Raw genomic sequence first — 24,564 nt, forward strand, 5'->3', positions numbered from 1 at the left:
GCATGTGTGACTCCTATTACTTACCATGGCAAATTTGCATGCATTGAGGAGATAATATATCCCCAAGTAACAAATATGCCCTTACAGATTTTTGATGCGTATTCTGATTATTTGTATTTTCATCTTCACGATCTGACCATGGTTATGATGGGTGACACAGCATCTGCAGGACCCCAAAATGTTTCCCCCCTCCCATCCCTAAGAAAAGGGCTTCTAGTTGAGAGGTGGGATGCTAGAACCCGGAGGAGCTCCTTCAGGGGCACAAGGGAAGAAGGCAGAGCAGCTATTCCTAATTTCTAAGGAGTATATAAAGCATAATCTAGTGGAGAATGGCATCATAAGAACTAATGGCTGGAAGTTAAAGCCAGGCAAATTCAAATGAGGAAGGCACAGGTTTCTTTTTATTTTTAACAATGAGGCTGATTAACCACTGGAACAAACTACCAAGGCCAGTGGTGGATTCTCCATCTTCTGATGACTCCCTATCAAAACTGGCTGTCTTTCTGGAAGATATACTTTCATCACACACAAGTCATTGTGCCAGTGCAGGAGTAACTAGATGAAATAATACAACCTGTGTTACAGAGGAGGTCAGACTAGATCATCTAGCGTAATGTGGTGGAGAGGGCAACTCTTTACTCCCTGAAGAGGTTTTCAAAAAACATAGGTACTTTGGTTTGGTTTGTTTTTGTTGTGAGCCTTGTTTGGAGTTAGCAGCCCAAAGATCTGAGGCCCTTTGGATTATAAGGCTCTCTTAAGATAAATAAGCTGACCTCTGTCCGAAAAGCAGGATTTTTCCTTTTAGAGTGTCCTGTTTTTGGTGAGGAGGACTTTGGACTGGGGCCCTGTCACGCCATCATTTAAACTCTGTACATAACCTGCTGTGACAGAGGTGCCACCTGGCATCAAGATTTTTTTCAGTTATGCGAAAGACAATCAGACATTCCCTACAATTCACTGGATGCTTATTTTAAACTAAGCAAGTTACTTCAAAGGAGAAAGAGCCATATTTTCAAAAAAGCTAGATTTCTAGCTCCCATTAAATATGATCCAGTTTTTCAGATGTTTTCAAACCCCAGCAACTCCCCATTGTGACACATGTGGCTAGGTTTTCAAACAAGCTTTTCTACACGTAGCAAATATTGCTTTCCCTGCAGTGTGCTTGAATATCTTTGACTATGTAAATAAATCCTCCCCAGCCAAGGGTTAGGGATTTTTTGGCAAATATTAGCCAGTAACTGAACTTTGTCTAAAACTAGAAATCTCAGGAAGAGTTAAAAAATGCTTCCTGCACCTTTGCTATTTTGAAAATCATCTCATTGTTACAAGTAAATCAGCTCAAGTTAAGTGGAACATTTACATGCATACTAGTGAATAAAGTTATAATAAGCAACTAGTCTTAATACTTTGCACTTTCATCTGAGTTCCTCAAAGCTCTTTGCAATCTACAATGAATAAGCCCCAAAGCACACCAGTGAGAAATAGGGACATTGTCCCAATTTTACAGATGGAGAGACTGAGGTACAGAGGACTTAATTCTTATTGACTTAGTACCCTGTGGTGGGAGAATCGCAGCCAGAATATTTGAAAGATTTGCCCACTATCAAGTGGTGCTGACTGCAGTGTAAATGTCTCCAGAGACAGTCACCCAGCAAATCCATGGTCAAGCGGGGAACAGATCCCAACTCCCAGTACAGTCTGCTGGCTCCCAGGCTTGTGCTTTAACCTAGAATACCATCCTTTTGGTCCTGTTCTAGTAACTTATATTTTATCAAACTGGAATCATCCTTCTGTGCTATGCTGCTTTTTTTGCTTTTTTTTTTGAGTGAATAAATGAAGTGTTGGGTTGCCCTCATCTAACACGGCATCCTAGCAACCTACCCCTGGACATATGGTGGGCACAAAACATTCAGCTTGCCACAGTAGGAAAGTATTAGCTAACAAAGCATTCACTTTAGCATCAGACAGATAGGGGACCCTCAGTCTGTTAATTTCTCTCAACCAAGGAGAGAATACAGGCTACAACCTCCCCTCCTAACTGCTGTTTGGTGGCATAAGTAACATCCCACAACTTTCAAACATATATTTTACAGTGTGAGCTCCTGGTCACAGACTCATGGACACCCATTTTCCTGCTCCCTGTGAGTGAAGTAACAGCCCTTTCAAATTCCCCAGCAGTTTGCCCAGTTCAAAGACATATTTTTTCACAAGCACAAAGATTTAGTTCTTCTCAGGACTGATGGGAAACATTCTGCAAACAGCAGGAGCTGTAATAACACTATGCCCCACAGTTCTGACCTCCTGCATCCTGTGACCTGAATGAGATGCCCTTACTTGGTGCTGAAAAATAAAATCTGAGAGATGTAGAGTACATCTCGTGTGCAACTGGTTTCTAGCTCAGACACGAGCTGCAAGTATGGCTAATGAATAGAACAGGGGACTAGGTTTCAGCAGTCCTAAGTGCAGCTACAGAACTTGCTGTGTGACCTTGGGCAAGGTGTTGAACCATTTAGGTGAAATTCTGGTTTTGGGGGGTTTAGTTGTAATGTCTGATGTAAGGTTGCTCAAAGACATTCTGCCTGCATGGGAGGTGGGGGAAAGGAAGAAACAGCCACCTCAAAGTGTGTGTGTGTGTGTGTGCGCGCGCGCATGCGCGCAGGAGCAGAGTAGGTTTTGGGCACTAGCAGGTATGCAGACCCCTTACTATAATTGCAACTAGCAGGTAGCTCCCTCTCGGTTCAAGAAACACTAGTGTCCGCTCTCCCATGCTCTCAGTCTCCCATCTTGAGCAATGGCATTTGCCTGGTTCTTCTTGCACATGCTGTCTAGGAAAAGTAGGCAAAAAGGCTCCCTGTACAGCGTTTCCATTCTAAAGTGCCCCTGCAGACACAGTCAGAATGTAGCTCTCTGTGACTCAGTTTACCAAACTGTAAAATGGGGATTTATTATATTTTTAATGCATGCTATGGTTTGCTCCTAGTAAACTACATTAATTGCATGTGTGAAAGTCTTGAGCACTGCACCATACTAGCAGGGCACAGAGTACAGTATAGCTTTAGAAACATACCCACATTATCCTAGACATCCTTCTACATCAAAATCGCACTGTGGCTGAGGGACTCATTAATAAATTAACAAATCTTTTCTGGAACGAACTAGATGAGTGGAGAGTAAGACAATGCAATTTTTGGCTATCCCTAGAGCAGGGGGTCTCAAACTTCATTGCACTGCAACCCCCTTTGGACAACAAAAATTACTACATGACCCCAGGAGTAAGAACTGAAGCCTGAGCCAAAGCCCGAGCCCCACCGCCCTGGGCTCCACCCACTTTGGAGTTCTGACCCACAGTTTGAGAACCGCTGCCCTAGAGGACAGCGGACATGGAGGTAAGCAGACATTTTAACAGGAGTCTTAGTAACCTATTGAGGTGTGTGTCAGCAGGTGTTGTGCCTTTGGTCTCTGGGCTATTTGGCGTTATGCTAGGTGACTTTGCAAGACTGGCTTGCAAACATTGTCAAGAAGTAGAACTAGGAGCTAATAAATCACTGAACCCTGCATCAAGTATTACCCACCTCATCCTTGAAGAGCTCTGCTCACTCACATCTCACCTCTCACTACTATTACATGTATGAGCATTAGACTTTTCACATAATACCTAAGAATGCTATTTCCTCAATCAACTAACACCAGACATTTAGCAGTTACGAGCGTACGACAACCATCAGTTGGGAGACAGGCTTGAGGCCATGTGTAATACCATCAACAGTTGGAATAACTGAGATCACAAATGACTGTGTTTAAATTTTTTGTGCCCCCTTTGCCCCCAAGATGGGTTGTGCCACTCCATTTTGCCAAATGCCAAAAATCAGGTCTAAGTCTGGAGCAAGGAGGGTAATGGGTCTGGTCATCATGGATACCAAATCTGTGTGATGTGTCTGACTTGGGTTCAAATTTGTATAAGCAGCGTGTCTCCATTTCATTCTTTTGGAGTTAAACTATTTCTAGAGTGAGTCATCACACCCTTTACATATAAGCACATGATAACTGTTCTTGTGTTTTGCTGGGGTCATTAATTTTCGTTGTGATATGATGTCTGCTAATCTTTCATTATCTAGTCTGTGCACTTGTGATATAAATTGCAGCTAATTTAATTTATTTGTGCATCGTGTCTTCTAGGTTTCATTTTCAAAAAGTTCAAATGACTTTAAGTTTGCTAAAGAAAGAGAGAAACTCAATAATAGACGAGGGACCAGTTCAGTCCTAGATTTCCCTAAAAGCTTAGTGACTAAGTGAGGGAATAATGGTAATGTTGTGGGATAAGTGTTGCTCTCGGCAGTTTGTTATGACAGGCCTATTTACGTATGGCGAGCCATTAAGTGAATCTGCATTTCCTCAGGGTTCTATTTGTGGCACTCATGCTAGTTTATATTTATAGGTTACCTTCTGGTCCTGTCTGTATTACATGTCTCTCTCGTTGATGACTGGGCTTGAATATCATTTAACTTTCTTAAACTGAATGCTGTCAAGATGAAATGGTTGCTGATTGGCCCACTTCAGGGGAGGCCTCTGTATTTCTCCTGGGTTGTTTCTATTAATGGCTGTCCTGCTTTACTAGTGTTTGGACATTATGCTGATTGGTTGTTGATCTACTGCCCCTCTCCAACTTCCACAGTCCTGCTGCTGCTGCATCACTCTCCTTGCTCACTGGATTCCTCTCCACCCATCCTGCTTTGCTCTTTCTTTTTCCCCCCTTCCCATCTCTCCTTTTCCCGTTGGTTCTACTAACTCATCCACTTCATGACATTCCCTTCATCTCTATCCCATTAATTCCCTGCACAAAAACAAATCATATTAATTTTAAAATTAACATAACAAGCAGTTTCAAGATACTCACTGAACAGTTGATTAAACTCATTAATTTGCATCTGTAAACTTGTACCCTACTCTCCCTACCTACTCCCTTCTGTTTGCTTTACCATGTTGGGTCAGGTCCTCATATAGGGCCCAGTTCTGTATGTATGAATGTGGGTCAGATGAATAATTTTATGTACGCAGGTAGTCCCATTGAGTTTAGTGGGATTAATCAGGTTCATAAGATGCATTAATGTTTGCATGTTTGAGGCCTTACTTTGTAAGTTTTGGGGGGGATTAAGACAATATTTTTTATGTCTCAAGTATCTACCATACTCTGAGTACTAAATATTTAATAACTAAAAATAGGTCAAATTCTTTTGTCCTTAAGCAAATATTAAGGATTATGGAAATTGGCCCATTGGTTGTATCTTCAGCCCCAACTCATCCTTTGTGCTTTGTATAAACTAAACACACACTTTGTTGAGGTACTGTTGCTTAGTGGCTAGAGCACTAGACTGACTCAGGAAATCTGGGTTCTATTCTTGACTCTGCTACTTGTCTTCTGGGTGACCTTAGGCATATTTAGGAGTCAGTGAAGAATTTTCCCGCTGTTATGCAGTATGTGGAATTGGCACATATATTATATGGAGTTTTCTATTCCCCTGAATGAAAAACTACTCATCTTTGATCCAGCCTGGTACATTCTATGGACTCAAGCCTGCAAGTGCTCTCCTAGCAGAACTTCCATTGGCTCCAGTGGGAGTCCTCCACAAAGAGTGCTCACAAGATTAGTTCCCCTTTTTCTATGTAACCGATGTAACTGAAGAATCTAACCAATGGCCTGATCCAATACCAAGACTCTAATTCACGATATCATAACTTTCCGTTTGGGACTACTTTAATTCAGTAGTAATCGCAGTTCTGACTAGTTCTTTCCAATGTCTACAGCTAGTACAAAACTTGGCAGCTAAACTGTTCACCAGATCCAGGACCTCCAATCATCTTAATCCAATGCTGAAAGCACCTCACTGGCTTTCAGTTAGAATAGCAGATCAACTTTAAGATTCTTTTGCTCACTTACACAGCATTGCTTGGCCTGGCTCCATCTTATTTTAAAGTTCCCTTCTCTCCATACTGTCTAAGGAATAAATTGGACTATAGAAATTGAGGGTCTTTTAAGAATGACCTCCAACCTTTCTGTTATCCAAGCTTGACAGGCCTGTGAATCTAGCTCAGGTTTAGCTCGAAGAGAGAGAAAGAATTAAGCAAACACTTAACATTTTGGTGTGAAGTATTTCACTTGTAAACGTGCGAATGGGATTGGGGGTTTTCTTTTTTGAATGTTTTGGACCAAATTCTGCTTTCTTTATTGCATAGGCAGTCGTGGTCTAGGAAGTGAGGGAAATTAGGATATGGACAAACTCATTCTACACAGAAATCAATGAAGAGAGCAGTTAGCCGTGAACTACAGTTGAAGTATCAGCCATTTTGTATTTTATTTTAGTTCAATACAACATTTTAAAGAATTTATTTTTTCCCTTGATAAAACAAATGAGGACTGGGAATTTTAAATGAAGAACAGTAATCTGTCCCCTGCCTATGCCTCTCAGAACCAGTGTTGTGCTGACACCCTTTCTGCTTACCTGCCTACCTTCTTCAGCACGTCTCATCCCAGCCCTGGTCTCTAGGATGAAGGATTTTGTGATGGATGTTTCAATGAGACATTGCAACTCTAACCAGTTTTTAAGATCTCCTTCGTTCATTTTGATGGCTCTTTTATTGATTTTCAGACTGCATTTAATTTAAGTATAATTTCAGTTAAAGAAGAAATTAATGGGATCCAAGTTAGGAAGTAGTAGTATTTTCAGGCTCTCTCTGGACCTGATTCTGCAGTCCCAATAAAATGAAACTTCCGTGGGAGTTTTCCCTCTCTGGGTACTGCAGTATTAGATCCTGAGGGAATATCTAAACTGCAAAAAAGCCACCCATGGCAATGAGTCTCTGAGCCCAAGTTAACTAATTTGGGCTCGTTGGGCTTGTGCAAAAAGATGTTTCTATGCGGGATGGAGCCTGGTCTCTGAGACCTACCTCCCTTCACTACTCTCAAAGCCTGGGCTCCAGCCCAAGCAGGAACATTTACACTGCTATTTGTAGCCCCATAGTGCAAACCCCAGTTAGTTGACCTGGTCTCTGAGACTTGCTGATGCATTTTTTTTTCAGTATAGACATTCCCCTAGAAAGCCACCAACATCCCAGTGTGTTGACTACAGTATAACATCAAAATAACTGCAAAAAGCAATGCAAAGGGCCAGAATCTGCACGGCAGAATTACTTCATAGTTACACCACTGTGACCAAGAGTAGACACTTGCTCTCAAGTTTTTATTTCTTCTTCATTGGCTTCAGCTAAATTAATTTGAGTTTCCAAGCCTTACAAACCTGGTGAATTAAAAACAATCAAGCTTGCTTCCCCATTTCCTGTAGGCTCTATTTATAATTTCTATAAGCCTTCATTACCTCTGTTCTACAATATGCCATTCTTTGAACTAGAAAGGTCACATTCTAACTATGATTACTGAAGAAATTAATTCTGTATTGACATCATAGCTAGACAATTAAGTAGCCTTGGTAATAAGGCAGTACAGCTGTTAGAGAGTAGTCAGTGTGATAAAAGCTACTTTGTTTTAGCCTTCATTTTGGTAAATGTTGGTGAATTGAAATTATATGTAAATTTATTATGTGTGAATTAGTTTATTTTTAAAAATGTGAACATTTCTGGGAACTACACATTTCCCAGATTTTAGTGTCCAAACCATTATTGACGGTACTTTTTATTTAAAAAACCCTGCCCTATATATTGTATCTCATTAAATTACTGAACAGTCTCCCTGGACTTTGATCTTTCTCTCTGCTCCATTTATGCTGCAGATTAGGAGCGAAGAAAAAGTTTGTAGTGTTTTTTGTCCACAAGACTGGTAATCTTTTCTTATCCATTTATCGTGACAGGTATCTCAATCCCAATGACATTTAATTAGATTGTAAACTAAAGAAATTACACATATTACATAAATAGCAAATTACATACATATTGTGTGTTGCTTAATTTGCAGAGGTAAACTCACTTTTTTGCCAGCTAAATATTCATCTTGCTAAAGAGAAAGCACTGTCACTGCACAATTTTCTTTCACTGTATCCAAGTCTGTCTAAACAAACTGCCTCAGGCAGTCTTCAAAGTCCACTGCCCCATCTGCAACACTTCCCCAGTGGCTGGTAGGGAACCCAGGCCTACCCTCTACACTGGGTGCCAGCCTAGGGACCCAACAATCAGCAGCTAAGGTCCATGCAGTCTCACCCTTGCTGCTGTTTTCCCTAGGCTTCTTCCTACTCCTTTCTCTCAACTCTGAGGAGTGACTGCCAATGCTCTATCTGGCCTCCTGGGGGCAATGTCAGCTGTCCCAGGCTCTGCAGACCTGGGTTCTAGACCCATGATTCACAAACTGGGGAAGATAAGTGTTTGGCTACTTAGTTCACATGCAGGGCTTGAGCCAGTAAGGTGTGCTCAGAAGCTGTCTAACTCCACACCAAAGAGGGGGAGGGGGGGAGGGAGAAGGCACTCACTTGAGAAGTGGCAGATCCCTGTTCAAATCTTTTCTCCTCAGCAGGACTTGAACTGGGAGTCTCCTGCATTTCAGGTCTGTACCCTGACCACTGGGCTAAAGGGAGGAATTCCTTGTGCTGCACACTCCCCAGCGGTTTTGTGGAGTTAGGTGGCCTCTGAGAATGCCTACTGGCTCAGGACCCACATGCAACTTAGGCGGCACTTACATTCATGAATCACTCTGGGATTTAGGCTGGAGATAGTTGCTTGGACACCTAGAGAGAGGCAGCAGTGCACGTCCAGACGCAGAAACATAGGCACAGAGGGAACTTTTGCTGCAACGATGTCGGTGCTAAGCGAGTTTAGGTGCTTATAGGGTTAGCTGGCAGCTGCATGGGAGTTTTGTGGATTGCAATGGGGCCTAAAAACAGGACTAAAGTACCTAAGTCCCTTTTTGGATCTGGGCCTGTGGGCTTCAGCTCCTTATTCGTAAAATGGGGATAATAGCACTTCCCTACCTCATGTGACATTGTGAGGATAAATAAAGTTTGTGAAATGCTCAGATACTAAAACAATGGGGGCCACACAAGAACCTTGGGTAGATAGAAAGGTGGAAGCCCTGCACAATATCTAGGGACAGGACCATGATAAGAAGTCCAGCGGCACCCTTCCCTTTCTCAGTAGCTAGGATCTAGCTGGTGCCTCCTCTGCTTACCACCTTCTGTATCAGTTACTGATTAGTAGGTTCAGCTTCTAGCTACTGTGGGAATTGCACAGCCATACTGGGCAATTTTGGCAATTGACTACTGTTATGCTAATGTAGCAAATGATACCACTTCTTAAGATGGCTGCCAGTGTAACTGACAACCTTGTTTTCAAATGCGTTTCATAACTTATTTGATTATACCATGAAGCATGAATCCTGCTTTCTTACCAACGTTTAAATTAGGGGCTCAGCTGCTATTTCCTTTCAGCTATGCTTTAAACATCTCAATTTTCCCAAACATTTTACATTCTAATTTATTGAAAATATTGTCTTGTGAGAAAAATCATATCTCTATCTACATATATCTATATATAATCTATTTATTTGATATTTTCAAGTTAGTAAGCATGGAATTACAAAACAGACCTATGGGACTCTGTAAACCCTTGAGAAAGGTCTGCCTGTACATATCTCTGTCGTACTGGTACCAGAATAGTTGTATGCTGTAAAGGGGAATGATAATAAAAAGTAAAATGGTCTGATTTAAAGCAACAAAATTATCTGTCGTTCTGGTCAAATAATTGCATTTAATTTTGAAAATCTCATCCGTTGCACGTTTCCACACTGTTACCCTTCCTCAATCCATATGGAAAACAAAATACCATTCAGTAACAGAGGCTGATTTAGAGATGGGGTTGGTTCCAATATAAACAGTTCTTGGCTAGGCATTCTTCATAAAAGTGCACACTCATTTTTACCATATAAAGTGGGAAACACAAAGCCTTAACTTAAAAGGCATTCTTTCCCACAAAGGCGAAGAGCTAAAATGTTTTAGCTGGCTGCAAGCTAGCTAAAGATAATTTAATACCAAGCCTCAGCACTAATTTATTTTTTCTACAGCTAGTAAGTATAAAACTTGTTGTAATATATATGCACTGTGGCAAACAGAAATAGTGCTAAGTTTGGCAATGCAGATGGTCCAAACCTCTCTTAACAAATGTTCATTTTGTTTCCCTTGAATAAACTACAAGAAAAATGTAAATAATTTTGTGTCATTCTGTTAAAAAAAAGAAAGAAATGAATAACTGAGTCATTTTTTTTTCATGTTAGTCCATAGGACAAGCTAGACATAAAACTATAGTTATCAACTACATGCTTACAACCCACACACTTCCAGATGTCCAGGACCACTGAAGCAATATATATATATAAGCAATATATATTTTCAAATATTAGTATGCCTAAGAGGTGTTTACTGCAGATATTATTGTATTTACCATGAGAACATTGGATAACAAGAAGGTAAAATCCAAGTAAGGCCACTATGGGTGACTGAAATTTTGTTTAGAGTTGCTTAATTATTTAACCAATAGATAAGATAGCTATTGCAAGGCCTGTAAGCACCAAATGGAAGCCACAATGCAAAACATTAAAACACAATGCAAAACACAGTCAAAAATTCTAGTATGAAGGCTACCACACTAGAGATGTAATCAGTTCCTCACTGGCTCAAAGAAAGGGTGAAAGGGAATATCAGGTTCAAAAGTAAACAAACAGCCCCTCAACTAACCTGTTTTCCTTCCCCTGAAAAATAAACAAAATAAAGGAAGGTGACCATAGAAGTCAGGAATAAACCACTGTGCACTTGTAGCATTCAACAATGGAGGGATAGCTCAGTGGTTTGAGCATTGGCCTGCTAAATCCAGGGTTGTGAGTTCAATCCTTGAGGGGGGCCATTTAGGATATAGGGCAAAAACTGGGGATTGGTCCTGCTTTGAGCAGGGGGTTAGACTAGATGACCTCCTGAGGTCCCTTCTAACCCTGATATTCTATGATTCATGCCATGAAAGTGATTAGCAAAGGGAATTTAGGGGACCTATGGTGTCCCCCCAGAGATACCTCCCCTCATTATTCCACTAGAGCAGTGGTTCCCAAACTTTAACAACCCACGAACCCCTTTCACTAAAATGTCAAGTCTCATGAACCCACTCCTAAAAATGAATATTTCCAGGGATTTTCTCCCTTACCTCAGCATAAATTATAAAAGCAGTGATCTTGGAAATATAAAATTTGTTTTTATGACATGCTTAGTACACACTATTTATTATTATTTATCATTACAGTATTTTATTACATTATGAAAATGGCAACACTTTTTCAAGATTTCACTTTTGTAGCTTGTATGACTTTTAATTAAGCGTGTTATAAGACAAGGCTCCTATCAGAGGCTCCAGTAGAAAAAAGTGGTGCGGAGACAAAGCTCCCGTGCACCCTGGGGCCTGGGGGGGCAGCACCGGAAAAGTGGGTGGGCCGCGGGGGCCACCAGAAAAAAAGGGGAGGGACCCACCGGGGGGGCACCGACTTGGGGGCAGCATGTGACCCTCATCACTCCCCAATCCTGGTGCCTCTGGCTCCTATGTTTCATCAAGGAGTATCAGGTGTGAAACAGCATGAAGGTATTTAAGAAGCCAACTCAAAGAGTTCCTCCTACACAAGGATTCAGGTCTTGAGCAGTCCAGGCAAACAATGCACGTTACAACAAAGCTTAAACTTGTTCTTCATAATAATTTAAAAACAACACTAGCACCCTATTTAATTTAAAAACAACAAAAAATATCCACCTCCCTTTCCATTTCGTATAAGGAGTCTTGAAGTTTAAATATCCTCAGTGTGATAGATATGCTTGCTTTGATCTGCTTAGCTCTTGGAAGTCCCCGTGCTGCCCAGGATCCCTATGGACAGTTCTGTCCGCCATTAGGGAATTTTTTCCCAAGAATCCCCTGTAACATTTCGTGAACCCCCAGGGGTTCATGAACCCCAGTTTGGGAACCACTGCACTAGAGGATGGGGGTTTTCCTTTGTGTAAAAGACCAAGTAGCCCACCCCAAACCTGGTAGAATCTATGGGATCTGCAGAGGCCAGATCCATTACATGAAGCCCCTGTGACTTCGCCTTCCCTTCCTCCCACCTCCCTGGCAGCATGGTTCCGATGGATCTGCATCCCCAAGGACTCTCCGAGACTCTATAATTCTCAGGCTGTATTATCTTTTCCAGGGAATCTATGTGATATAGAAGGGGAAGATGTGTCATGCTCCTCTGAGCCTGCGTGTTCCTGAGCAACCCCAGGCTCTACAGTGAGGTTTACACTGGATCTGGAGGAGAGTATACATGATGCTGAGGAGGTGACAGAATTCTTCTTCTGCATGGAATGGGGGAGATCCATGAATGGATGGTTCTCTCTGAGTGGGCAAGTAGATGGTATTGTATTGGCCCTGGGAGGAGTTCCCCAAAAAAGCGTCATCGACTGAAAAAGCTTTGCCTCTGCTCTAGTCATGACTTAACCTGTGGTCTGACCAGCCCTAACCAGTCATGACTGGCTTACAGCAAAATCAGGCAAGAGGAAGTTTCCTGCTCCTCCCCCCTCCCATCCCCTTGAACCTCTACTAAAAGTGACAGGAATCATAGCAGGGGGATAATAAGGGTATTATTACATGAAGCCAAGGTTTGTAATAGGCTGACTCAGCCAAAATGGCAAAAACAATCCAGACACTTTAGCTAAAAATGATCATTGTTAATGCGTAAAAAAAAGGTTAATCCCATTTAAAACAAAAAAGACCTCATATCTTTTGGCTTCTTGGTATTTAGAAATACTGGGTTAACGATGCAACATCTAGCTATCCATCTTTCCATTCATACTCTCTCCCCTCCAACCTCCCAGCTAGTCCTCTTTTTAGCTTCCTGCCTCCCAATCCACTGGGTCCTCTCCATCTGACATTCCACCCAATGTGTCACCCTTCCTTTTTGTCTAGGAGCTGCTGCTCCGCCACACACTCACTTGCTGGATCTAATTGACACACTTCCCATCTGATATCTATGGGGAATACCAGCAGAGAGGTCATCCTTGGCTAATTAGTACAAGTGTAGGGGTTAAGCATATCTCACAACTTACAAATCTTACCTAAAATTGTTGGTTTTGACAGAGTTTGTTATAGCAGATTTAGTTTGTTGATTAATTATAGAAACAAATTTGGAACTAACATTTTGTTATGTTAAAAGAACACCATGAAAGTGTTCTTCATCATTTAGGGGCCAATCAGAGTCTTTCCACTGACTTCCAGAGGCTTTGGAGCAAGCCCTCAAAAATAATAGAAAAGGAGTACTTGTGGCACCTTAGAGACTAACCAATTTATTTGAGCATAAGCTTTTGTGAGCTACAGCTCACTTCATCGGATGCATACTGTGGAAACTGCAGAAGACATTATATACACAGAGACCATGAAACAATACCTCCTCCCACCCCACTCTCCTGCTGGTAATAGCTTATCTAAAGTAATCACTCTCCTTACAATGTGTATGATAATCAAGTTGGGCCATTTCCAGCACAAATCCAGGTTTTCTCACCCTCCGCCCCCCCCCACACGAACTCACTCTCCTGCTGGTAATAGCCCATCCAAAGTGACCACTCTCTTTACAATGTGTATGATAATCAAGTTGGGCCATTTCCAGCACAAATCCAGGTTTTCTCACCCCGCCCCGCCCCCCAAAAACCACACACACAAACTCACTCTCCTGCTGGTAATAGCTCATCCAAACTGACCACTCTCCTTACAATGTGTATGATAATCAAGGTGGGCCATTTCCAGGATAAATCCAAGTTTAACCAGAATGTCTGGGGGGGGGGGTAGGAAAAAACAAGGGGAAATAGGCTACCTTGCATAATGACTTAGCCACTCCCAGTCTCTATTTAAGCCTAAATTAATAGTATCCAATTTGCAAATGAATTCCAATTCAGCTAACACGGCTGTTACTCTAAACCTGTCACAAAATAATGTTTACTAATGTGCGTAACACATTGTAAACTGGGAATTGAAATCTGCTTCCATACCTAAATGTGTTTTCCTCCATTGGTTGTTGTTGTAAAGGTCAGATTTGGGATGAGAGCTGGGCTTCTGGCACTATTTTTTGTTTGTTTTCAGAAAAATGGAGCCCTGCTGTGTTTGTTTTGAGAAAAGAAACATCTAAAGAATTATTTGGATATTTCAAACAAATATGAACAACAAACAGATCAAATTTAGTGCATTCTTTTATTAGAAAACAATACAAATTGCTCAATATATACGTTTGGAATGCGAGGATAATTTTTGGTGGTCTTTGGTTGACAAAGAATGAGGCATCAAGAAGAGAGTAGTGTAAAGCTGGTGGATTGACAAGGTTACAGTTTGCATTAGAATCAGAATGCCAGATCCAAACACTCCTGAATTTGGGTAGTGTTTATAAATGAACTGGGATCCTGATCGAAATTTTGCAATCAATCTTTATTAAAACCCAGATTGGAATGTCCCTAAACTTTAAGGGGTTTAAAATTTGGATCCAGAATAAAATTTGAGCCCATCTCTCCCGTCAATATTTAGGCATATTTATCACAAATCACTCAGATTAAAGGTATTGGTCATATTTTTACAGCTGTTGAGCAACAAAAATTCCAATTAGAATCATGGCAGCTGTGGTTGCTTGGCACCATTTAAAATCAGGTTATATCACTCTCCCTGACATGCTCATCCTTGTATTGCTTCCCATGCCCATTAATAAAACTGAACCTTTAATTCCTTCTAGTCCTTCCCTTGCCCATGAATAAGAGTGGACATAAAACTCCTTTTATTGTTTGTGTGCCCCTGAATAAGTTTGAGTATTTTACTGGTACTTTCCCAACATTTGGTTAGAAATCATAGAAATCATAGAATATCAGGTTTGGAAGGGACCTCAGGAGGTCATCTAGTCCAACCCCCTGCTCAAAGCAGGACCGATCCCCAATTAAATCATCCCAGCCAGGGCTTTGTCAAGCCTGACCTTAAAAACTTCTAAGGAAGGAGATTCCACCACCTCCCTAGGTAATGCATTCCAGTGTTTCACCACCCTCCTAGTGAAAAGTTTTTCCTAATATCCAACCTAAATCTCCCCCACAGCAACTTGAGACCATTACTCCTTGTTCTGTCATCAGCTACCACTGAGAACAGTCTAGATCCATCCTCGTTGGAACCCCCTTTCAGGTAGTTGAAAGCAGCTATCAAATCCCCCCTCATTCTTCTCTTCCGTAGACTAAACATCCCCAGTTCCCTCAGCCTCTCCTCATAACTCATATGTTTCAGTCCCCTAATCATTTTTGTTGCCCTCCGCTGGACTCTTTCCAATTTTTCCACATCCTTCTTGTAGTGTGGGGCCCAAAACTGGACACAGTACTCCAGATGAGGCCTCACCAGTGTCGAATAGAGGGGAACGATCACGTCCCTGGATCTGCTGGCAATGCCCCTACTTATACATCCCAAAATGCCATTGGCCTTCTTGACAACAAGGGCACACTGTTGACTCATATCCAGCTTCTCGTCCACTGTCACCCCTAGGTCCTTCTCTGCAGAACTGCTGGCTAGCCATTCGGTCCCTAGTCTGTAGCGGTGCATTGGATTCTTCCGTCCTAAGTGCAGGACTCTGCACTTGTCCTTGTTGAACCTCATCAGATTTCTTTTGGCCCAAACCTCCAATTTGTCTAGGTCCCTCTGTATCCTATCCCTACCCTCCATCATATCTACCTCTCCTCCCAGTTTCGTGTCATCTGCAAACTTGCTGAGGGTGCAATCCACACCATCCTCCAGATCATTTATAAAGATATTGAACAAAACCGGCCCCAGGACCGACCCTTGGGGCACTCCACTTGATACCGGCTGCCAACTAGACATGGAGCCATTGATCACTACCCGTTGAGCCCGACAATCTAGCCAGCTTTCTATCCACCTTATAGTCCATTCATCCAGCCCATACTTCTTTAACTTGCTGGCAAGAATACTGTGGGAGACCGTGTCAAAAGCTTTGCTAAAGTCAAGGAACAACACGTCCACTGCTTTCCCTTCATCCACAGAACCAGTTATCTCATCGTAGAAGGCAATTAGATTAGTCAGGCATGACTTGCCCTTGGTGAATCCATGCTGACTGTTCCTGATCACTTTCCTCTCCTCTAAGTGCTTCAGAATTGATTCCTTGAGGACATGCTCCATGATTTTTCCAGGGACTGAGGTGAGGCTGACTGGCCTGTAGTTCCCAGGATCCTCCTTCTTCCCTTTTTTAAAGATGGGCACTACATTAGCCTTTTTCCAGTCGTCCGGGACTTCCCCCGATCGCCATGAGTTTTCAAAGATAATGGCCAATGGCTCTGCAATCACATCCGCCAACTCCTTTAGCACTCTCGGATGCAACGCATCCGACCCTGTGGACTTGTGCACGTCCAGCTTTTCTAAATAGTCCCGAACCACTTCTTTCTCCACAGAGGGCTGGTCACCTCCTCCCCATGCTGTGCTGCCCAGTGCAGTAGTCTGGGAGCTGACCTTGTTCGTGAAGACAGAGGCAAAAAAAGCATTGAGTACATTAGCTTTTTCCACATCCTCTGTCACTAGGTTGCCTCCCTCATTCAGTAAGGGGCCCACACTTTCCTTGACTTTCTTCTTGTTGCTAACATACCTGAAGAAACCCTTCTTGTTACTCTTAACATCTCTTGCTAGCTGCAACTCCAGGTGTGATTTGGCCTTCCTGATTTCACTCCTGCATGCCCGAGCAATATTTTTATACTCCTCCCTGGTCATTTGTCCAATCTTCCACTTCTTGTAAGCTTCTTTTTTGTATTTAAGATCCGCAAGGATTTCATTGTTAAGCCAAGCTGGTCGCCTGCCATATTTACCATTCTTTCTACACATCGGGATGGTTTGTCCCTGTAACCTCAATAAGGATACTTTAAAATACAGCCAGCTCTCCTTCACTCCTTTCTCCCTCATGTTTTTCTCCCTTGTTATTTCCCATCAGTTCCCTGAGGGAGTCAAAGTCTGCTTTTCTGAAGTCCAGGGTCCGAATTCTGCTGCTTTCCTTTCTTCCTTGTGTCAGGATCCTGAACTTGACCATCTCATGGTCACGGCCTCCCACGTTCCCATCCACTTTTGCTTCCGCTACTAATTCTTCCTGGTTTGTGAACAGCAAGTCAAGAAGAGCTCTGCCCCTAGTTGGTTCCTCCAGCACTTGCACCAGGAAATTGTCCCCTACATTTTCCAAAAACTTCCTGGATTGTCTGTGCACCACTGTATTGCTCTCTCAGCAGATATCAGGGTGATTGAAGTCTCCCATGAGAACCAGAGCCTGTGATCTAGTAACTTCTGTTAGTTGCCGGAAAATAGCCTCGTCCACCTCATCCCCCTGGTCCGGTGGTCTATAGTAGACTCCCACCATGACATCACCCTTGTTGCTCACACTTCTCAACTTAATCCAGAGACTCTCAGGTTTTTCTGCAGTTTCATACTTGAGCTCTGAGCAGTCATACTGCTCTCTTACATACAGTGCAACTCCCCCACCTTTTCTGCCCTGCCTGTCCTTCCTGAACAGCTTATATCCATCTATGACAGTACTCCAGTCATGTGACTTATCCCACCAAGTCTCTGTTATTCCAAGTCTCTGTTAGCTGCAGTAAAGTTTAGCTCATATTTTTTTGCTGGTTACATTTTAAGCACAAACTCTCATCTTCTTGACTAAACTTGAAACACACAACTTTTCCCACTATCCACTCAGTCCTCTAGTTCCATTTGCTTCATGATTTAAGGGATTTTTCATGATTTAAGGGATTTTGGGCTGGCTGCTTAACTCCTGCAGCTGATTTTCATTAAAATTTTGATGAGAAACTTAAGTTGGAAATGCAAACATCTGCAGTTAAACATCCTCATCATTAATGGACTTTTCTCAGAACATAACCCTGTCACACCAGGAACACACAGCAGCAAAAAATCCAAATTACCCATTATGATAGTTAACCTAACATAACCCTTGAGGGTCTGAAATGAAACTCATTACAAGATTTGCTTTTTACACAGTGAGCTCCCACTAGTCAAAAAAATGTAAAGATCTTTGTCAGGTTAAAAACCCTTTTGGTTTGTTTGAAATGGACGCATACCAAAAGCAGGGATCAAACTGTGTTTCCGCCAAAAAGGTCCCTAAGTCTTTCCATGCCAATTTTTATTGCTGGGAATGGCACTTTTGATTATGGTTACTTTGAGGCCTACGTTTTCAAGTGATTTTTGAGTACCCCAATTTCTGAATACCTAAATTCAGATGACTGACAAAGGGGCCTGATTATCAGAAGGGTTCACCTATTTTTGGTCCATCTATTTTTGGTCATCACTTTATAAAAAATCAGGCCTCTTTACTTGGGTACCCAAAAACGAAGCATCCAAAATATCAGTAGAAGCTTTTGGGAATTTAGGCCAAAGGATATTGGGATAAGTCAAATATGGGAATGAACTGCTGTCAAATACATCATTTCATTATTATTTTAAGGTGTGGGCTTTCATTGTCAGCCAGAACTTTATAAGAAGTACTACTCTTCCTATTCTGATGGCAGTCATTGGCTCCTTTTGCCTCAACTACTGTAAGCTTTTCCTCACGGGATCTCTCTCTCCCATGGCACCTTTCTGCTCTCTAGTCTACCAAAAATGCTGTTGCTGAAAGTAATCTCCTTTCCCTATCACTCCTATGATATCACCCCTACTCCCCCAAAACCCTGAGCTGGCTTCCTCTCCTACTGCAGCAAGTTCAGTCACCTTTGTCTGTACTATTAATTTCATTAATTTCATAATTTCATTACTCCCTACATCTCTGTTGTCAGTGCCTCCTATGCTGCCTCTTGCTTTTCTCAGGTCTGTCTCTATACTGCTCTCTTCATCTCCCACTGTTGCTTCCTCCCTTCTTTCCTGCCATTCCCCATGTTTGGCATACACTTTGTCTTTTCTTGCTCAGTAGTCCAACACCACTCCTTCGAATCCTTCCTTACAGCCCCCTTCTTCCACTAATCCTTCCTACACTGAGTTCCTCAGCAGTGTTGGGCCCCATTCACCAGTGCTCTACACCTTATATAATCATTAACACCAGTGCCTGGTAGATGTAAAATGTTATCATTCTGGACCAGAAGCATTTTACCCTCACATTGCACTGGGTTAAATAACTACACCAGGTTCAGGGCAACGCTGAATCAGGGCCATGTCTCCATTCAGACACCTGAACCATTGTCCAATGTTTAATGTTTGTCTGTCTTAGATTACAAACAATTCCAGTGTTTTGCAAAGCGCTGTTCGCATTTATGGGGCTCTATAATGAAAACCACTGAAAAATACAACCACAGAGCTCAAAAGAAATCTGCTTGTCAGTCTGCAGATCAAATTCTAACACATATTCTACTTATTTTTAAACGGTTTTATTACATGTTGGTAACTACCTCCCTCTTCACAGAGCTGAATCCTGATTTTTTTTTATCTTGTCTGGGTTGTTACTAGAATAGAGATGGGTCCACTCAATGCTCCCAGACCTGGACACCCCAAAATCAGTGTGTGAAATTTGAATCTAGACCAAGGTCTCACTTTTGCAAAAGGTGTCTGACTTTTGTAACTGTCCAAACCATAACCCAATTGTTCTCAAACACTGATGTATTCAAAAATTGGCTGTCTCTAAGCAGAACCTTTCCAATAAAATATTTAAAATTTTTTACATTTGGCAAAAATAATTCCTGGCCTAAATCCATTAACTTCAGCATAGTAACACAAAAGATTAATTTGGCCCTGTGCAAACTGCTTTCTGTCCATACATCCTCCCCTTCCTGTATTGTGATGCTTTTCCCCTCACCTCATTCATGTGCTAGGGAATCTAAAATTATTGGAAGGTTTGAATAAGCCACTAAAAGTTCTGATGCTTTTAAGTGTGTTTTTCATACCTATCTTCCTAACATGCCTATGAACAGCAATGTCTAGGCTCAGTCTCAGAAACAGAATCCCAGCGACCCTATTTATACTCATGTTTACTTTCCTAATACAAATTCTCCCTACTGATTTTGCTCCTCTCTCTCACCTGGATGCCTTTTGCTAAATTCTTCTCTAGCCCCAACTTTGGAAGGAAATCTCCCATCCTTAGTACTTGCAAATCTAGCCCACTTCTCTTATTACTTTCAAAGGAACCATTGATTGGTAGTTCATGACCCAGTACTTGCTCAAATCAAAGCCTTCCAAGAAGGTATTGCATTCTTCAAGAAGACACCCTGGATCCTGTACTACGGAAGGACTAATGGCAGAGCTAGCTGTGCCAGTGGGGAGCAACACTACAGAAGCATCTGAACTACAGAGAAAGAAAGGATGTAGGAAATGGATGGAAAGCCATGTGTAGGAGGGAAAGTCCATTACGGTATGAACAACACTGACCAGCACGCTAGACTCCTAGGGTACGGCTACACTGCAAATCAAGGTGTGATTGAAGCATGGATAAGCGTACCCATACTAACTTTAATGTAGCTAGTGTGGGTAACAATAGCAGTGAAGAGGCAACAGCATGAGCTTCGGCATGAAAACCCAAGTACTTACCCATGCTTCCCATGAAGCTTGTACTGGAGTGATTAGCCCACGCTGCAGCTTGCAGCACTGTATCTTCACTGCTAGCATTACCCGTGCTACCTGGATTAACCGGAGCTCCCTGAATGACCTGAACAAAGTTTCACTCCTCTTCCAGGGAAGTTGTATGTGTTGCATGGAGCTAGGAATGGTGCATTATTGGGGAGTTTTTTGTAAAAGGACAGCAGAGTATAAAGATGTATGAGTACCCGTCCTCGAGGGTCTGTCCAGTTACTGGGATTCAGTACTCTCACATGACATTCAGGTATTTAATATTCTTGTATCAAGCATAAAAGGGTTTGGGGTTCAAATCAGATACACAGGTAGGCTAAAATTCCAGCTGGTTCTGAATTTTTCTAAAACCAATTCTTCCATTCACCATTAGTTTTTAGGTTATCAAATCAGGAAAAGGAGAAAAGTAAAAGGCTAAGAAATATTGACCAGTGTGTTCCCTTGTACCACAGGCTTTCTTCTGCTTCCCTTCAATTATTCAATAGGTTCATAGTATCACAGCCTCAGCAGAATTTAAGAACAACACACCAACGTAAACCCAGCCAAAAAAGTATGTATTTTTAGAAGTTCCCACCCACTGTATTTCTAATCCTTCATATTTGCCAGTGCATTATCTAAATAAGAATGGTTTGCAGGGCAAACTCTGTATAGTATTAATGCCACATGAATAAATGTCATGAATTCTTTGTGGTTTAGACCTACATTCTGGCTATATTGTGGTTTGTTTGCTTTGCGGTTAAGTACAGGCCTTCACTGGCACCATAGTCTACCAGGACGCATTACGTACAACGATTCTGTGGTTCTATAACTCTACCTCATAAACCTACCCGCTGTATAATTCGGCACTGTTCAGCATGACTAGCAGCCTCTGTCTGCTTGGGGGAGTTATAGGCCTGAGCCAATGTTTAGACTAAGGAGTAGACTCAAGCAGGGCTATGTAAGGGAGTCTCTACTGTGGTTCACGCTGATTGTGGATAAAGAGCTCAAGTTCACAAAACGGCTAGTTTTAAAATGCACACTTAGGGAGAAATCCTGTTCCCAAGGCCCAGCCTGAATAGTTGGGCTGGTGCTGGGGAAATCTGTGAGGGCTTGAGGGAGGAGTCTTCTTCACTCAGGCTGCAGAGAGAAAGAGAGCTGCTCTCTGACCTCTACTCCATTCTCAGGACTGGAGTAGTCTTCCCAGCCCTAGCAACCAATTCTAACCCAGGGGTCACTGGGCAGTGGATCCATGCAGCAGCAGATCTACCTGCCCTGCCCCAAAAGAATGTCTGTACATGGCCAGACAGGGAGTTGCCATGCAGCTGGGCCCTGAAGCACACAGGGCATGTACCTCCATCATGTAGGGGCTGAAATCCAGCTCCCATTCCTCACAATGGCACCTCAGTGGTTCTGCAAGTAGGGCCCTCTGCACCATTGGAGCAGGGGGTAAGATTCAGTGCTTAGGGACAGATCGAGTGTCCACAGAAGTGAGTGGAAAGACTTCCATTGGCTTCAGTGAATCAGGCCTTAGTGCAAATATTAACTATTTAAAAGATAAAATAAAATAGAACAAATTACACCTTTCATATATCTTCATCCGTGAATGGGGGTGGCTGAGAGTGTCTTTCCTAAGCCGTGTGCAAACTATCACTCAGCACTTTCCTGGTGTAAAGTCCAATAGGTTAAACGAAGCACACGCAGTCTGGTTTTGTGGAGTCATTCAGTGTGATTATACCCAGAAAGGCTAGGAGTTTCATCTGTTAAAATCTTATGCCCGTTATCCTGTGAAACTCAGTTACAAAACCCATTTGTCTCTTAAATCAAGCATTCATTCAGGGACTTTCCATTTTGTAAGCAACAGGTGGAGATACTGTTTCCCAGTGGCTAATTCCAAGCCTGTGGAGAAGAGACGCACTTCCTACATTATGGAATGTATCCAGACCCAGGCAAGCTCCCCCCTGCCTACATATTAAGCTGGGCAAACTTTAGGTTCAACACTTTCTCACGTAGGTCACATTTCGCCTCAGAGAAGTAGTGCAGTGGGCAGGCCTTTCCTGAGATTCCTCAGCTGTTTGGAAGCACAGTAATGTGGGTGAGGTTTGCATAATCAAATTTGGCCTTATACTGAAGCCCTATTGTCCCAGAAGATTTTTTTCCAGGATGCTGTACATTTACTTTCATGGTTATTATCATTAGTAATCAAAGCATGGTAAGAACATTTAGTTTCATGACATAAGATATCAGTGTCATAACTGTGATATCAACACAGCTGTGCTTATCTCTCCTTTTTCATTTTCTCTCTCATTTTCTGATGTTATGCTAGAGCAATTACTCTTTCCCTTCCCATGACCTTAGGTGACTTAATTTGCCTCCTACTTTGTATCTCCCACACATGCGACATTGATCTGTCTCTAGAGTGCCTTGAAGTCATTTATTTTCTTCTCAGTTTTTTTTAAATAGTTCAGCTCAGATGCAGCCTTACTGAAACCAGAAGTCTAAAGTAACTTCAAGAATAAAAGATTGCAAGAAAACTTACCACAACAAAATAACTTTAGGAACTTCCTGATTTCTTCTGTCATTAGTCCTACTATCATACTTTCTGTAATGTTTAAAATCTATGCAGGTGTTTTCTTTGCAGGCAGTTTTCTACATACCCTTTGATTTATTAACTTACTCTAACCACAAAAGGAACCTCAATTTCCAGAGCTGGATTTTATGTAAGAGACAAAAGAAAAACTTCTGTAATATAGTAAATTTTTTTTTGGCAAACTCTTTCTGGAAATCCAAGTGAATTTAGGGATCCAGTGACTATTGTGACAATTAACCCTTGTAAAATAACTCTGTTTGGGCAGGCCTATTTAGTTATGCTGGCAGGAAAGTCAGAGACATGCTAAGCTAGTACCACTTTATATAGTACAGCTGTTTATTCAAAGCAGGCAGGGCATGTGCCTATTCTGAAGTCTGAAATTTCTCTTTTATCCTGAAATGCAACGTCCAAAATCCCCCCACAAAACTACAATATCACTTGAAGGTTCAAATGATTAAACTAACTTTATCCAGATGGGAATTTCACCACAAGAACATGAAAGGAGAAAGCTCAGACTCTAGAGAGAGAATGGAGTTACTGTACCTCAGCAAAAGGCACCCAACTTCCAGTAGCAACTGACTGCTGCTGCCCTCTGATAACAGCGGATTCTTGATTGCTGACCGCTGAGCTACCTTCAATGTCAAAATGAAAAACGCTGCCCTCGCTTGAGGCAGTGCTGGAGAAGAAACATCCCAAGAAGAATAATATAGGAAAAACAAGGGGCCAGGCTGAGATCAAAGCCATTTCCTCCCCTTACATCCAGCAGTGTTCTTCTAGCTTCTTAGTAATTGTTTACCCACTTCTGCAATCAGCCCCCACCCCCCTTCGTTTAGTAGTGCCTCAGATATTTTAACTTTCTCTCAGCTTTCAGTTTCCAGATGTGGCACTTCAAGGCAGTCTGACCAGATCCTTATTTAAAAAAGAAAAGCTCTTTTGCTTCCTCCCTCGCTCGCAGTCTGTGCCTGTGGCTCCTCTTTTTCCCTAGAGGCTTCAGCTGAATAACATGCAGATGGGCAGTGCTTAAACAGAGAGTGTCAAACACAGATTGTATTCCAGGAAAGCACCACAGCTCCCCAGCCACCTTATCTCCACTCTGTCAGGATACAGACTGAGTCTGTATTCAGGGCTCTGGCTTCCTTCATATGTTCACATCATTCCTTTTTACCTTTAGATTTGGGATCCTCCCACTCAAACTTTGCCATTCAGAAACTGAGGTCAGACCTTTACTCTCCCCTCCCACCCCCCAGTTAGGACATAATCTGACTGCTCCAGAATAAGAATCAACTCTCATGATTATTTTTTTAACACTTCTAATTTATTCAGCCAAAGACAGAAAGGTGCCAGATTTATTAAAAACTTTAGAGGTCCCTACTTGG

General features: G+C 42.1%; 1 protein-coding gene across 1 annotated transcript in view; it reads right to left on the reverse strand.

Annotated features, from left to right (window-relative positions):
- LAMA4 (laminin subunit alpha 4) overlaps nucleotides 1-24,281 on the reverse strand; it is a 150,046-nt gene extending 125,765 nt beyond the window's left edge. The window contains exon 1 of the mRNA XM_074948260.1: nucleotides 23,732-24,281. Coding sequence (XP_074804361.1) covers nucleotides 23,732-23,932 — 201 coding nt within the window. The 5' untranslated portion in view covers nucleotides 23,933-24,281. The remainder of the gene's footprint in view (nucleotides 1-23,731) is intronic.
- Nucleotides 24,282-24,564: the final 283 nt, after the last annotated feature.

Source organism: Natator depressus, chromosome 3, assembly GCF_965152275.1.
Source record: "Natator depressus isolate rNatDep1 chromosome 3, rNatDep2.hap1, whole genome shotgun sequence".
Classification (NCBI taxonomy): Eukaryota; Metazoa; Chordata; order Testudines; family Cheloniidae; genus Natator; species Natator depressus.